The sequence below is a fragment of the Podarcis raffonei genome, chromosome 2, assembly GCF_027172205.1.
Source record: "Podarcis raffonei isolate rPodRaf1 chromosome 2, rPodRaf1.pri, whole genome shotgun sequence".
In the NCBI taxonomy this organism is placed as follows: domain Eukaryota; kingdom Metazoa; phylum Chordata; class Lepidosauria; order Squamata; family Lacertidae; genus Podarcis; species Podarcis raffonei.
This window is the reverse complement of record NC_070603.1, coordinates 73327739-73345070: the sequence shown is the minus strand read 5'-3', so window position 1 is coordinate 73345070 and position 17332 is coordinate 73327739. Positions and strand designations below refer to the sequence as shown.

The 17332-nt window shown below is 41.4% G+C and overlaps 1 protein-coding gene across 2 annotated transcripts in view; it reads left to right on the top strand.

Moving 5' to 3' along the window:
- The window catches only part of CACNA2D2 (calcium voltage-gated channel auxiliary subunit alpha2delta 2), a 518774-nt gene that overhangs the window by 36191 nt on the left and 465251 nt on the right, over positions 1-17332 (top strand). For both annotated transcript variants that reach the window (XM_053377415.1, XM_053377414.1), the window contains exon 2: positions 2984-3065. In XM_053377415.1, coding sequence (XP_053233390.1) covers positions 2984-3065 — 82 coding nt within the window. The remainder of the gene's footprint in view (positions 1-2983; positions 3066-17332) is intronic.

Genomic DNA, 17332 nt, shown 5'->3' with positions numbered 1-17332 from the left:
TTGAACCCAACATCAAGGGACCTACCAATTGGGTGTTCTGGCTAACCAATCCAACCCACCCACAACACAGGAGGTCGGTCTCCAGGTCTCACCGCAACACATGCCCTCTTTTTGGGAGGACATGATTTCTCTTTGAAATATAATTTTGATGGGCATTTGTCTTGTTCCATGAAGCTGTCACAGAACACATCAGGATGGATTTTTAGGGACCCACCTATTGCTTAAGTTATGGCGAAGAAACTGCTAGATCTGCTGCTTACTCATGAATAGCCCAACCAATGATCAGCCAGGATGGGCTACATGTGAGTAAGGGTGAGGTTTATAAGAGGCTGCAAGCCTCAAGACTCCTCTTGATGGATTACAAGCCTCAGCGTGAGTAATAGAAAAGAGGGAGAAGGCTGTGGCTGCATCTACATCTTGCTGGAGGAGAAAGCAGGTGAGGAGTGATAATCCTGCCTAACTAATTCCACCCCACCATCATTAGGAATACCTCTCAGGTGTGTTCTGGAAACAGAGAAGTGAGTATAGTTTCCCCCCCTAAATAAAGCAAGGACTGGCTGTCCTAAACTCTGTGGGGCCTGGAATTTAAAATTAGCAAGGAGTGGACCTAGTAATATAGGTATCATTAAAAAAAACAAACCAAAAAAACTGAGTCAGCCTAATCCTCTGAAAAAGCTGCCTCTTTTGTGGTCTTCCATATAATTAGATACAATAAACTATCATGCATTGGGTAGTCTAGAAGTCATTTTCAAGGACAAAGGGATACTAGGAAAGGTGAACCAACGACCTGATCGGACATCACAATCTGTGTTCTTAGAAAGGCAAGAGGTAGACATATGTTGATATGTACATAGATTCTACAGGTAGATAAATCTCAGTGGAAATACCAGATGTTCAATCCTGCTACAGGCAGCCCAAAATCTGTTGCTGTCTACTGCAGTGCAATGGATTGTGAAGCCTTGTTTTCCTGCATCTCAAGGAAACTGTACACGGGTGCATTTTAACGCCCCCAAATCAGCATATTAAAAACAACATGCTTCTACTCTGTATATTTTAATTGTATGCCACACACAAACATAAACACCAGATCAGCTTTTTAAAATAGCCACCCCTCCCAACATTGTTACAAATGATTAAAGAAAACAAAAATCACTCTCAAGAAACATGGTCGCTGTCACCCTTGACAAATCTAAGATAAATTGCAACCTTTTATGGGAAGTCCCAGTGGACTAAACCTAAGTCTGAATTAATTATGTGCAACTATATATGGCATGTTGTGGTATCCACATTCACTAAGAACAGTACTCTTCTTAACGGCTCAGACTTCTCTAGAGGGATGTAGAAGAGATATCAAACACTTCTCCTTGCCCTTCAAGACTTTCTTCCTGTGTGGTATAGTTCTAGATCACTGCTAGCCAAACTGGACCATTTTTATAGCAATAAAAGGACTGAACACAGAATACTCAGGTCTGCAGAATGGGAAAGGGGAAGACATTTAATAAAGATTCTTTTATAAAAGGTGAAAGGTAAAGGTAAAGGACCCCTGGATGGTTGCGTCCAGTGAAAGGTAACAATGGGGTGTGGCGCTCATCTCACTTCAGGCCGAGGGAGCCGGTGTTTGTCCACAGACAGCTTTCCGGGTCATGTGGCCAGCATGACTAAACTGCTTCTGGCACAACGGAACATCGTTACAGAAGCCAGAGCGCACGGAAACACTGTTTACAGTCCTGCCACAGTGGTACTATTTATCTACATGCACTGGTGTGCTTTCAAATTGCTAGATTGGGAGAAGCTGGGACAGAGCAATGGGTGCTCACTCCGTTGTGGGGATTCAAACCTCCAACCTTCCCATCAGCAAGCCCAAGAGGCTCAGTGGTTCAGACCCAAAGATTCTTTAATAGGTCAAGGCCAACCAGCAACTTTTCTATTCCTGCCCTCTGTTTTCCTTCTCCCCTGCCCCACCACTGACACACAAACATTTAGTGATTAGGCTGCTCTCAATCATAGACTTGATAGACTCGCACAGTTGGCCTAACTTTTGGGTTCTTATGTCCAACCTCCCTCCCCCTGCCAATGGCTCAGCCGCCATCATCACTCTGCAAGCTCACAAGTTCCTGTCAGACAGTTTGAGGGTTTAAAATTTCTTTCTTATAATTCAGAAGCATATCATACCCTCCAACATTTCTCTGATGAAAATAGGGACGTCCTATTCCATAATGATAATTTTACTATTTATACCCCACACATCTTATTGGGTTGCCCCAGCACTCTGGGTAGCTTCCAACATATATAAAAAATATCATTAAACATTAAATATATATATAAAAAACTTCTCTATATAGGATTGCCTTTAGACAGCTCGGGGATTGCGTAACTCCATACTCTACAACCTTTCTCTAATGAAAATAGGGACATCCTAATGAAAAGCAGGACATTCCGGGATGAAATCAGAAACTGGGATGGCTTCTCTAAACCAGGGACATCCCTGGAAAATAGGGACACTTGGAGGGTCTGGCATATGTATTGTTGCACACATGGGCATCTTAATTTTTTTTGTGGCTCTGCTTGCTTCCGAACTGATAGGCCATCAGCCAACTTAGTTTGCTATTTGAAGGAAGGATATTGGGAGTGTTGGGCATAGAAGACAAGGTATTATTGTGAGGAGCTGGACCAGCTTCCCCCTCCTAATCTATGTTAAGTTTTTGTTACCAGAGAAGAAAGGCAGCTTGCAGCTTTTATGTTGACTTTATTTTTTGTTCTGTGTGTGTACATTTACAATTTTGGAAGCTGGTCATCTGATAAGCTTTATCATTCTAAGCTTATCATCCTTATCTTGGAGGTCAGGCATGCTTGGTATTCTGCCCACAGCTGGAATGTCAGGAGGCGAGTGTACAAGCTAAGCCCTGGGCACTGATTTGTAACCATCTCCCTTTTTGTACCTCTTTAAATGACTCAGTGTGCCCTCTTTCCCCCTGTCTTGTAGAATGCAGTATTGGGCCAGAAGACTGGAGCAAGAGATTGATGGCGTGATGAGGATATTTGGTGGTGTTGACCAGCTGAAACGGGTAAGTTTTGCCTCGTTCCTGCCTACTCTTTCCTTTCTTTGTGACAATATTTCTGGATAAAGCTGGTTACATCCAGAGAAATAATGGACATTCATTGTGTCTGGGTTCTCATGTTCATATAGCACCACAGTCTTGGGGTGATGCTGTGTTTGACTCACTCTTGCAACCAGGGCACACCTCACAGTGCTTGCTTTCAATCTGTAAGCTATTAAGAGACTTCAATCACATATGCCTGACACCATCATCACTGTTCTAATATATATAGTCACTGACAGCAGCCTCTTGCCCACTCCAACCTCACCCAGTGATTCACTTCAGATGTAATGGGGGAACATGGTATCCTGTTACATTATTGAACCTTTGGCTCCTTCTCCTCTCCTCTTTTACACTTGCAAGGAGAGTGAAAGTAAAAGCTTATGAATTTGTTATTATTATTTCTAATTTATTTTTATTTATCACCTGAGGATCACAGGAAGGGTTACAATATAAAAACACAAAGTACCTGTCAGGGGAGTGCCATTGAAAGGGGGGAGGGAGGCAGAAACGCATGAACTTTGGACTTCTGCACTGTATACATAGTTTGCACCCAATAAAACCAGTAAAAAGGCAGGTCGGAGTCCTGGCTGTTTACTTGTGAGCAACCATACGAATGCCTGACAGTACCTAACATATATAAACACAAAGGACATAACATAGTCATAAACTAAAACAATAATCTCTCTCTCCCCCACCCCCCATTTAAAAGGCCTGGTAGAAGAAGAATGTTTTTGCCTGCCACCTAAAGGTATGTAACGAAGGTGTCAGGTGAGCCTCCCTGGGGAGAGCATTCCACAAATGAGGAGCCACTGCAAAAAAGAAGTCTATTCTCCTGTTATCACCCTCTGAACCTCTCATGATCATAGGGTCTGGGTCATTCATAGGCAGAGGCAGCTCTTGGGGTAATTGCAGTATTTTAAACTTAACTGCCATCCCTCATGATGTCTGAACTTGGAGAATTATACTATGGTTTGTGAAAACAAGCCAGAATCTGAAACCATGATTGCCTCAGCTAAATGTTGAACTTGATATACTGACATTCAGCCAAGATGAGGGCCGCGTTTAGCAAATCTGACAGGGTGAGCGGCAGTGTTGTTTTCCTGTTCTTGGTCCTGATGCTCCGCTTAGAGAATTGCTAATACAAATAGAAGTTGAGACAAACAGAAATCTGAATACTAATAATAGCTCCTAAGCAAAGCCCTAATAGGAATCTCTTTCCTTGTGCATCTGAATGACGCTTAGCACAGTCAGAGCCATGATACCTGCTTGGGTTCTCTGGGGCTCTGTCCTTCCTTAATTTTGTGACTCAGTCTTCTGTGTCTTGGTGATTAAAAATAGAACTAAGCATGTCAGAGGAGATAAAAGTCTCAGACCTACAGATCTGTCACACACCATCATCTGCAAGTTCTAAATTCAGTTTTTGTTTCTCATAGCTTTTGTATGTGACACACACACACACACACACACACACACACACACGAGAGAGAGAGAGAGAGAGAGAGGGAGGGAGGGAGGGAGGGAGGGAGGGAGATGTACAGTCTGAGAGGCAGAGCTGCTTCTTTTCCCTTTTAATTCAGATCTAACTATAAGCAGTGACATGTTAGTAAATAAAAATTATAATACCTCCTTCATTATTATTTTTTAGATTTTGTTTCTTAATTTCTCCCTCTTTTCTGGGTGAGGATATGGACCTGCGCATTGGTTATTGACTGAAATCTCATAAATGCTTTGCCACACGAGCCATGAAATTTATTGTCAAGAATATAGTGTCAGAAAATGTAATGGTGCTGATATTTTCTCTGACAGCTGGCATATTAAAAACATTATTTTTAACACTTTCTTTGTTTCCAGAAACATGGGCTGTTGCTTACTACAACAGAGCTATTCCTGTTTTCAGGAATCATAAAAAGGCATTTTTTCTGTCAGTCTTATTGACCATCTATTTATTTTCACTTTCAACAAAGCAAGTGAGATTCTGATTATGTCAAGAAATATGGACCAGATGTAACTGGTTCTGAGAAAGGTATATCCAATTTCATAGGGAACATATCTGTTAAAGGCCTGTGAAGTATCTATACTGTGAAGGCTGCAATTCACTGACAAATGCCAGTGATCCTTGACCAATAGATTTTGAAATATCAAGATAAATGAAGCAAAACTCAACAGATATTGGCAAACTAGAGCATCAGTGAAGATGTACATAGGATTCTTACTAATAAGATTATGATAATTCTAACATTCCTTCTTTGTGTAATAAGGTGAGGTAGTTTGGATATGCATACACTATATTCAGTAACAAAGGATGCTTCAAATCATGTCTGCTTGGGAGACAGCCAGTGTTAGTTTTACACAGAGGTGATCCATTAAAATCAATTTCAATAGGTCTACTGTGAGTGTGACTTAGATGGGTATCAACCCACCCCTCCCCTCCCCTCATGTAGTAGCAGCATACACTTCCATGGGGAAGAGTTGCTCTCAGACTTTCAGTTTCACACAAAACTGTCAAATGGCAGAACAACCTCATACTCTAAGGGTATTGCTACTGTTTGCCTTGTTAAAATGGCTTAAAGGAAACCACCAGATCCCATGAACTCCAACGTAACGAAGAAGGGACCAAGCTGAATTGACATGAGGGATTGTTTACTCATCAAATTGTCCATATAACTTAGGGGTGTGCACAGAAAAAGAAATGGCTTTGGAGCCTGTTTCATGTAGGGGGCCATTTCACTTTGGATTAATTCAGACAACACCTCGTTTGCTTTGGTTTTGCTTCAGATTTCTGAAGGACTCCCCATTGATTATACTGGGGAAATAAATAATGGGTATAACTTTTCTATTTGTTGGCAGAATTAGCTAAAATTTGCAGGCATAAAAGCCTATTGTCAGAGGATGGAACAGTTGAATTCCAGACAAATAAAATACAGAGGAATTTGTGCAAGGAGCCTTTAAAGCTAAAGGCTTTTTTTAAAAAAATAATAAACCATGACAGGTATCCAAAATCTTTCGGGGCCCATGGACAAAATTTGGAATTTGTCAACGTGTTGTTGGTGCTACCACTGAATAGCAGTTGTAGTAGAATAGCCACTCAGATTGAGTAAATAAATAAATGAATCTGGATGTGGCTCTCTATTCTGTTCCCACTAATGCCATAGTCCAATAGGAAGTCTGCTCCTGCATGCTTCTGACCAACCAGAATGAAAAGGAGGTAGGACATGTGTTGGACATTGAAGAAGAAGAAGAGAAGAGTTTGGATTTGATATCCCGCCTTTCACTCCCCTTCAGGAGTCTCAAAGCGGCTAACATTCTCCTTTCCCTTACTCCCCCACAACAAACACTCTGTGAGGTGAGTGGGGCTGAGAGACTTCAAAGAAGTGTGACTGGCCCAAGGTCACCCAGCAGCTGCATGTGGAGGAGCGGAGACGCGAACCCGGTTCCCCAGATAACAAGACTACTGCTCTTAACCACTACACCACACTGGCTCTACTACACCACACTGGTGGGGATATTTACAGAATCAGCTGACCAACTAAAAAAACAATGAGGAATCGGAGATGTGAAGGAAGATCTTGTTGAAGTAGTGAAGGCACACTGCCTGGAGCGAAAGGAAAGTGAGTTAGTGATAAAGAGAGAGATAAGAAGGGTTCCATGTATTTGTGAGCTCAATTCAGTTTTTTTGTGAACCTGAATTTTTGGAGGGGCCTTAACACTTCAAAGTTATGCATGCTTATTCAGGAACAAGTCTCCTGAGTTCAATGTGGGAGAGAGCTGCTGCACTCAAGTCTTGTTTGCAGGTTTCTCAAAGGCATCTGGTTGGCTACTGTGAGAATAGGATGCTGGGCTTATCCAGCAGGTTTCTTCTTGTGCTCTTAAACCATTCCTGATTACTATAAGCCATTTTCTGGATTGAATGAGCATTTTGGTTTACTACCATTGAAAGATGTTCTGATATTGTCCTATGGTATCTTTGTTAGTCAGTTCTATATAGCTAGTTATTGAAACAATTTCAAGAAACATGTTCCTCATGAAAGTTGTAGAACACCTGGAGGCATTTGAGAAGATTCCAGATTTGTATAATGAGTTAAGAATCTAGAGGCTGACTTAGATGAAGAATCTTTTTGCAAAGTACTTCTGATAATATATCATAAATATTTGTAATATGGCACGACAATAAGGTTCAATATAGTGTTTTGCTGGTGGGTGTGTGCATGTATATCTAAATTTTATATGCAAATTTTAACAAAAGAAAGGGGGGAATTTATCAAATTAAAAATAGGACTAATACTAATAGCAACAAAAAAGCACCATCAATTCACATTACGGATATATTGCTAGTATTTCCTAAGCTCCTACATCTTGATGCAACTAAATCTTATAATACTGCCTCTTGAACTTGATAACACAAGAGGCACATTATATCATGTCATGTTAACCCTCTCCAATTGTGGCAACAATAATCAGTAGTTGTTGCAACCAACCATCTGCTGTTGTGGACTTCAGCATGCCTCTGATGCTAACAAATGTGTTGATGGAAAACTAAACATGTCTTACTAGTTACAAACAAAAATTATATGTTATGTATAAACCTTACCCCGTTTGGACCTTTTTTTATATAAAAAAGAAGATTCTGTGTGTCTTTAATTAGTACTGTAGAACAGCTCACAGTCATTAATTCCAATTATGTACAAACAGAGAATTGAGGCATAAAAGGACTGATCAAGTAGGGAGCTGATCAGTGAAGGAACAAGAAATTTAACCCATCCTACTAAACTCAAATTCCTATACGGCAGCCCCAGGGGCCATTCTTTACCTGCCTTTTCAAATCAATTGGAGTGTTTCTTAGCAGCCATTGAAACAGTAATTGAAAATGGAGTAATCAAAATGGGATGGAAAATGGCTCTTTTATTCTTTATTGCATCTTACCTTGCTTTTCACAGTCAGCCAAAGGATATGCTCAAGGGTTTAATATCAGACTAGGGATGGGATTGAATCCTTAAAAAGAGGTTTGGGAATACTAGATTTCTGATGTTTGCCTTCCTGCTCCTGGAGACAACTGGGATTGGATCTAGATTCCTCTGAAGTCCTATGATCCAACTGGATTATTGTCGTATTACACACACACACACACACACACACACACACCAGCCACACCACAAGTATGTGCCTTTAATGCCACCCATTTTACCCTAGTTTCCTCAGCTGGAAGTAGGGAGGGATGCCAAACACTGTAGGTCCAATCAACTCTGGACCCAATTAGATAGACAGATTTATTTTTCCAAGTGAGCTCTAGAGATTTGGAAAAATTATCCAGCTTTTCCTAATTATCTCCATAGTGGGCTTGGTTGTGTGTATCCACTGATCACTATGTAAGATCTCTATGTAATAATGACCATTCTATGTAAGTAAGAGTCTGCCAGAAGGTGGTTTACAGGGAGACATTAAGAAAAAAAGGAGTAGCAACTGCAAAGAGTTTCCTCTTTGTCCATGCCAACTGTTCAGTGTAATGTGTGTATCTGACAGTCCTCTGCTGAATTTAACTGACCTGATCTCTTGTCTTTATTTCCTCCACCCCCCTCCCTGTCATTTTCAATACTAGGGGCATAAACAATGCTGCTATTTGGCTTGGCCCCATGTCCTTATCATCCAATGATGGTATGCTGAGTAATGGACAGTATTGGCACATTCTCATACATTTTCAAGAGGAAAACACCCAGTCCATTAAAAGGTCCAGATGGCCTGAAAGCTTGTGCCATTGGTTGGGAGTGGTGCACAGCTTGTTGGCAGTGCTCAACAGCCGACTAGCCTGCAGCTGAGCAGCATTTGATCCTCCTCAACAGGTGTCACTGCGACTCAAAGAAAATTGCATGGAGAGGGCAGGAAAAAGCAGTCGCTAGCCAGGACTGCTCAAGCTCTTCCAAAGAGAGGCTCCCTTCTCTTCTTTTAAAAACAAGGTTTTTATGCTGTAGAGCCATGCACTTCTACCCTTTTCCAGGAGGCTTCTGTGGCAAACGCAAGAGATTGGACAGAGCTGGTTTGGAGTGCCTCTCTAACTGACTTGACATTTCATTTTTCTTAAGTGGCTTTTCACAAGCATTCACTGCATCAGTACTTTTATTCTCTATTGTGGTTTCTGTTCCTTGGCTAATTACCTCATGCTGACAGTCTGGCATGTCTACTTGCCATGTAGTTCTGCTCTTTATTAATTTTGTTGCCTATGAAAGTGAAGAAGGACTAAAAGCATTGGCCAGGGGTTCAGCAATCATGTGTATGCTTCCCTGCCACTGTCTTGACCTACAGCTCCATCTGCTGTTTTAATCTCAGATATCTTGCCAATGTGCTACAGTCTTGCCTACTTTCCCTTTGTTTAAGGGCACATCTGCACAATGCACATTTGGATGGATGAACAGGATGTGGTCAGAAACCACATTGGATTCCTGCAGGGTACATGGATCTGAACTTGGCCAGTGATCAACCACACCGCCTGTTTGGAAGATGGAAGAGAATTACAAGCCGGGCTGGCCAAAGTGATATTTTCTGCACAAGCCACTTAGCAATGTCAGCCCTGTGTTCTATGGAGTCATACAGAACCTGAAGTTTAGGGTGATTCTTGGCTTTTCAGTTTGGGGCTACAGTACTGACCTGATTCTGTCAGAATCTGTTCCTGTCAGAAGGGAGTGGGGGAAGGTAACCATAGACAGAAGCTAGCTAGAAGCAGAATCCCCTTGCTGGTTTTATAGGGGTCAGGCAATATTCTCTGATCTGATCTGGCCTATTGCGGTTGAGCAGCTTCTTTCCTGGTGTGATCATCCCAGCAGTTTCCTCCCTTTGCCAGAGCTGCATGCGGTACACATGCTGAATCTCCCTTGCCCACATACTTGGTGTTCTAAGTACACAGACTAATGTGGGCTCAAGCCCTGGCAAAACACGGTAATCTGCCATTTAAATCCACCTCGGTTTGTCTAACCACCCTCCCCTACATTCTTTGCATTCTCATCTTTCTGAACATTTCTCGAAGTGTAACTTTAAATTAGGGAGGTGAAACCTGTGGTAAAATGGGTGATGGATTCTGGACAGTTTACATTTTGTCACTGCATGAAGATTAAAACTTGGCTCGGCAGAGCTGAAAGTCAAGTGCATCAGCCCAATGTCACTAGAGCTCCTGTAAGGATATTGATAAAAAAAGAAGGAACATATTTTTTCACATGATAAAGCTGCTTTTGAAGCTGAAGACAGACACCCAGTTTTTCAGGGATGATAATTCAGGGTAATAACTGTGAGATTTGTGTAGCAGGAGACTTTATCTGGAGCCAGGCATTGCTTTACTTGTGACCCTGAATCTTGGAGCAAGAGATTCTAAGGGGTATTAAGAGCTGGTGAAAATTTTGCTCTTGCTATGTATACAGTGGAGCTTTGAATACGCTAGTGGAGGGGGTGCTGGGCGTTTGATTTATGCAGATTGAGTGACAGTCTTTGCCCTCGTCCTTTCTCTTGTGTGCTCTTATACAATCAGTGCTGCACCAAACACTGATCACACTCACTCCCAGCCACCTGACTGACTGAGCTACCTGCAAAAATAGCTCCCAAGTCTTCATAGATTTGAAAGAAACACTGCAATGTTGTCATGTGAACTCTTCCTGAGTCACCTCTGTTGACCAATTAATATAGGCGACAGAATTGCAGAGCAACTATTGTCCACAAGTGTACAGCGGGGTTGGGTGGGTTTGCTTGAATTTGACCTCATGGAAAACTGAACATGGAAAACTAACATGTCGGGGGGCACTAGGTCAGACCCACTTCCATAATATATTAGTTTTCTGTGTGCAGATTTGCCCCCCCCCCTGTAGAAACATTCAGACCTACAGTCAAGTTCCTACCTGTAGCAGAAAGTGGTATAGTATAGGAAAATAGGCTTTTCCATATGTTTTCATTGATTCTTTTATAGTGTTGATCTGAGTCTTCTGTTCAGAATTTTCCTGGTCCATTTTAATGGCACAGTTACAACATGTCACACACCTGCTTTAACTTAAGTGTTACCACGCGATACAAGAAGAAGATATAGGTTGATGTCACCTCAACATAAAGGTGACATGGTCCCAAAAAGGTGAACAGCAAATCCAGATCACTGTCGTGAAACTCTCCCTTCCCCATCCCAGCCCTGGAGTTGGAACTTAATCTTAGATTTTCTTCTCCTATATCAGGCAAGTCCTCCTAACCAACGGTGGGTAATCTGTTGTTGCTTCTGTAGGCTTGACATAATCTGTTTTGATAGGAGGGTGGTTTTGATGCCCGTATATGTGATCCAGCCCATTTCCCCCCCTGAATTTTTGTGTCCAGTCTGTTTCTGAGTGGAAGATCCTAATTGTTCCCTTTCTTTCAGTGGCTTGATTAGAAACATGGGGGGCTCTTGTTGTCCCACTCTACAAAAGAAGCTGTGGAGTACTCTCACCTTTTCCTCTTTGTCCTTTCCTTCCACTTGCCATCCATCCTAGGAAATGTCAGGAGAGCATATGCTCCAGAGTTTAGGTCGTTTGCATAATGAGGCTAATGTGTATGCATAATATATAAAGAATATCTGCATGGAGAGGTTTGCTGTGTGGTGTTTGTGTCCCTTATTAAATTCTTTCCAGTCAGGAATGCACATCCTGAGATATTGCATATGATATTTGCCAACAGAAAGGAACAACAGCGGTTTAGCAGCAAACATATCTGGATATGGTATAGCATTGGTTATTGTTAGTAGCACTAGCAGTATTAACAGATACATCTGTATCCAGACATTCTTCCAATGTGCTCAGTATGACATATGTGGGTTATCACATTTTTAAAAAAAATATCTTTACACTCTAGGATCTTGGCTAGGCTTTTAGAGATCAGTAACTAACTCATTATGACGCACTGAACTTCATGGCTGAGTGGGGTTTTTAACCCAGCTCCCATAGTCAACATCCTGCCCCTGGGACTTAGGGGTAAGGGCAGGTGGTAATGGTGGTGACAATAAACAGCAATAATAAAAAGCATTATTTTTTAAAAAATCCAGTTCAAGATAAATTTGTGACCTTGCCTCATTCATTTCCAATCCAGCTTTTCACCAGAAGCAAAAGGTTTATCCCACTTGCACTCTCACGTACACCTCCCCCACACTTTGCTATTTACTGAAGCTCATTTTAAACCAGCCAGAAATGAAAAGTGGTACTTCTGAAGCAGCTAGTCCACATCACTTCATGGTGAAGGCAACTCCGCAAACATGATGGCTCTTCTTGTGGCAAGATTCATATTGAGAGATGCATTTTTCCTGAATTTTGTTTTAACTCTTAAAAACAAAGCATAACTCCCACTTGTACTCCAATTCCATGAAGACCCAATGGATGCATACTGTATCATTAGCAAAGCTTGCCTCCTTAAAAACACAGATATATTATTATTTAATGGATATTTAATTGTCTTATTATTCTCTCCATATGGTTCTTTTCCTTTGAGCACAGCATGGGAGCTGATGTAGCTTGGGATGCAAATTCCTATGAGCAATATTGATAACTAAAAATGTAGCTTTATCACTGGCAAGAATCAGAATGAATAAGAATTTTAAAATTCTAGCACGGCTACAGTATCTGTATTTTCCTCCCCAATGCCAAAATTATACTTGGTAGGAAATTTGTCTTTATTCCCCTTGGTAGGTTTCCTCTTTTCCAGGTGTAAGGAACCTGTTCTCAAAATGGGAGATACTTACTCTTCTGTTCTCTCAGAAAATATAGGCTAGCTGCAGAGCTTTTTCCCCCCAGCAGAAACTTGCCAGAGCCCAGTTCTGACACCTCTCAGGTGGATGCCATTGCCATTATTAGAGAACAAGGGAGGCGTTCATTGTAAGTTCCGGCACCTACTTTTCTACAAAAATAAAACTGGCTAGCTGTTAGTTGACTTGAGCTGAAATATGTAGCAATTGATTTCTAATGGTATAGAGAGGAAATGCTGCCACTTTGACAGAAAGTGCAAAGGTTTATTAGGGCAACTGGCCATTCTCCACCTGCACTGATCACTAACTGTCTTAAGACTGCAGTCTTGCACTTGCTTAACATTGAGTACGGGCTTACCCACAATTACCTTTTGCTCCTCTCTTTCCAGACGAAGCTCCACACTTTAAAGCTCCATGTCTGAGCACTCTTTTTTTTTTTGCCCTGGAGCTTTCTCCTTTAAAACCCACTTTTTCAAGCTGAAACACAACAAAGGGCAATTTGGGCTTTCTACAGATTGCCTTTTGTTCCAATTGAGCTTTAAAGAGTGGGCTTTGCGGGCATAGCTCTGGAGCAAAAAAAGAAAAGGACACTTAGACACAGAGTTATATTTATTATATGCTTATTTGTTTATTTATTAGTATACCGCTCATCATCTGTAGATCTCAGGTCACTTCACAATATAAAAATACAGGACTAAAAGCACAAAATACATAATAAAAACAAGAACAAAAACAAACCAATAACCCCCCATTCCACAAATACATTTAAAGTGCAAACTGTGCCTGGAAAGCGCAGAGGGAAGGTAAGTGTGGAAAAGCCCTAACTCCAATTGGGCTGAATGGAGATTACTTCTGAGTAGCCATGGACATTGACTTTTTAGACAGTGATTTTTTAAGAGGACCTCCTTTTCATTTGAAAAGTAAATTAGGTGGCCATGGCAGATTAAGAAATAATGGGCCCAGGGAACAAAGTCCTCTGCTCTGCCAGACAGCAGCTACAGTGCTAGGGATAACATGGAGGCATCGACTGGAGGAGAAAGAGGAGCTTGATCTCTTGTCATCATCAGTTCTTACAGACTTTCTGCTAGGTAGGTCTAGTAAGGTCATTATAGATACTAGGGCAGCCTATGCCAAAGAAAACAGGAATCCTGCACTTTTAATTGTTGTGTAAAAGAGACAGTCTTGCAAATGTGCAAGATCTCATTTACATTTGGCCACTCAAATTTTAGCCAGGTCAGAGTGTGGGTCCATATATAGAGAAAAGACTCTGTGGATGTGTGGCAGAAGGCAAAAGGGTCCTCTAGCTTCCTGATTTTCTTAATGTCATACTAACATTTTTTTGGTAAGCGCACTTATCAGAGCTCAAGCTGTGTTTCAATTTCATATCCATTTTGAAATGTGGCTTCAAACAAGGCAGCAAATAACCTTATTACCATTATAAATCATTTGTACAGCGTTTGTAATTTGCAGTGTGCTTCACAGTTTCGTACCTTGTTCTTCTCCCCAAATTCCAGTAAGATAGAACTGTATCCTTCTGATTTGGGAGGGAGGGGGAGACATGGGAAGGCAACTTCCAAGTGGGGATTCCCTTATTGGATCCAAAATCACATGTGCAGAATGGATACAATTGTACACCCAGATAACCATTTTTGTTGTGCTGTACATTCATATACGAGGCATCTAATGTTGGGATAACGTGGTGTGGCTGAATGTGCTCCTCTCCATCCATGGTGCAATACAAATGAGTGTATACATCCCCAGTCACAGTCTTGGGTGGCACATGTTGCATAGCACTCAACTACGGTATATCTTGATTGGGGACTGTTGTGGTAGAAACATAAGAGGCATAACAGCCAAGAACATTCAGCTATCTATCGGTTCCCAAGACTCATTTGCCAATATTAATTTATGCAATCCAGTAGGAGCGGTGCATCCCGTTCCACTGCTTGATGCAAAGTCAGAAGTGCCACCTTGCTCTGCCATGCAACCCACCCTGTCACTCCCGCCTCCACTGGCACTGCTGTGTGCTGATTAACCTCATGAGATTTTGACAAGATCTCATGAGATCTTGCTAGAAATTGGCACTGAAGGCAGCAGGGCGCCCACAGGGAAACGACCTCATTGACTGCCTGAGGTAGCTGCTTTACATGAACCTCATGAGTGGACAGGCCTGCAGTGCAATCCAGACTACATAGTGCTACAAGGAGGGAGAGCAGTACCACCAAAGGGCCCGTTAGATTTCTAGATAAGCTGTGAATCTTGTTGAGACTAAGATATGGTAACATGCCCAACTCTGTCGAGTGTGTGTCCATTGCTGTGCTGGGATTTAAGCAAAGGCTTCTATGTCCACACTTATGCACATTGTATCATGTTGTTTGTTATCAGTTCCTTGGCAAATCTGGAAGCCATTGAAGTGCTAAATTTGAGTTGCTTGTGCTGTATTTGGTACAGTTGCAAGTTGAAAGAAAGTTATTTCCCCCCTCTTTATAGGTGGAGTGAAGCCTAGACATTAGGCAAGCATGTCTTTTAGGCAGCTACTTAACCACAAGCAAGTTAATGTGAACTTGTGAAAGCATACCTCTTGGTAACTAACAGCCAAAAAGAAATACCATTACAAAATATGACATTTGAATGTGAAAGAGTTGCATTGTGATTTTTATTTTATTTTTATGATTTCTGCAAGGCCACACAGAGGGAAGAAAATGTGGCTTCTGCTTGCTATGCAACAGCCCAGCACTCTTCTAAAGGCAGTCTTCTAAAAATGTGTATATAACCTACATGGCAATTTGAATCAATGCACGAGGCTATTGATATATTCTCTGCGTGTGGAGACATGTAACCTCTACCTCTAATACCATCATCACTAAAGTTAGTTTAATTTTGTTCCCTTCCATACCAGGTTAAAAGCTTCATCCTGATTATGTTTACTCAGAAGTTCATTCTATTGATTTCAATAGGATTTACTTCCTAAAGAAGTGTTTGTAGGATTGCAACCTTAATTATTTTGTGATCTCTTATCAGCTTAATGCAGGCTATTTTTTTAAAAAAATCAGAACACAGTTACAAGGCAAATAGAATATAAACCTATATGTAGGCAATCTTTGATAGCAGGGGTGGGGGTGAGGTGTGTTACTGAATTCTTGAAAAGATGGTTTGCAAACTGTAATTAGGGAAACTGTAATTAGGGAAACTCAGAAAACTATGAATGTCAAAGTGGAGACACATAATGGACTTTGAGGAAGCAAATTCTCCCCTCCATTCCTCACATGTTGCATGCTTTTCATTTGGAAGCAGATGAATGTTATTGCTAATCTTGATATGGGGAAAATGGTCGATGAATGTTATTTGTCTTGGTTTTGATGGTATTAGCCATGCAAATTAGTTCTTAACAGCAACATCTGTGAATGTGTGTGTGTGGAGGGAAATACTTTGAAAGATTCTGGCCTTGTTAGGTTATTCAGGTAGAGCAAGGAACGTTAGAGGCACTAAGTGAAGGGGAGCAATAGATGCTGATAGCTCTGTGTCACAGATATTGGGGGGGGATTACTTAAGTAATTAATTAGAGGCGCTATGAAGTCTTGATCTCTGTGGCAACAGTCACTGCAAATGACCCCCACCCCGGTTGGAGCATGTCCTTTGATGCATCCAACTGGGCAGTCTAGACAACTGTAAGGCAGACATGCCCTCAGTAAAGTGTGTTTGCACATCATTTAAAGGCACAAACAAGAGTCTTAGGTCTCCTTCCAAACTTGACATGATGGATATTGGGATCGCCCCAGTAGGCTCATTGACAGCAGGTATATCCTCTCCCCAAGTCTGAGCAGGATGTTCTACGGAAAGTAGATGTAGCTGATGATTTCAATGTCAGTGAACTGCTTTGGGTGCAAGATTCCCAACCTCTACACTCATGTTTCTTATAGGTTGTGGCAGTACTTTAATACATTTCTAGAAAATCTGAAAACGATACAAGGCCTGACTGGCTCAAGGCAACCAAGGAACAGATGGCAGGATATTAGGTTGTAGGAGTTTCAAGCTTGGGGTTGGAGTAAGAGGACTTCGAAGGTTCAGTCTAAAATGTAAATGTAAATAAATATGGGGAAAGTTATGCATATCTGGGGCTTTCCCCTTCAGTTTACCAATCTTCTAAATGGGAGAGAAGGGGTTTTCATGGCAGCAAGAAATGGTCTATGCTTGCAGAATGCAAGCTGATTATAAGGCTTATGAGCACCTGGAGTTGCATTTAGAGCCCAGTCAGTTAGATGGGCAGTGTGGGCGGAATTATGTCTCGTAATGTAGCAAAGGCATAACTCTAGGCACTGCAGAAGCATCTCATGTATTTAAAAGAGCTTTCATTCTGCAGCATCACAGTTGGTAAGCTAGATGAAAGATCAGGTAGTTTGTGCATGGTGTCCTCAGTTTGACATCATTTAATACAGATGGAATAACGGTGCCAACATTTACATGTAAATATTAGGATGTGTTGTACTGTATTGGCCTGAATATA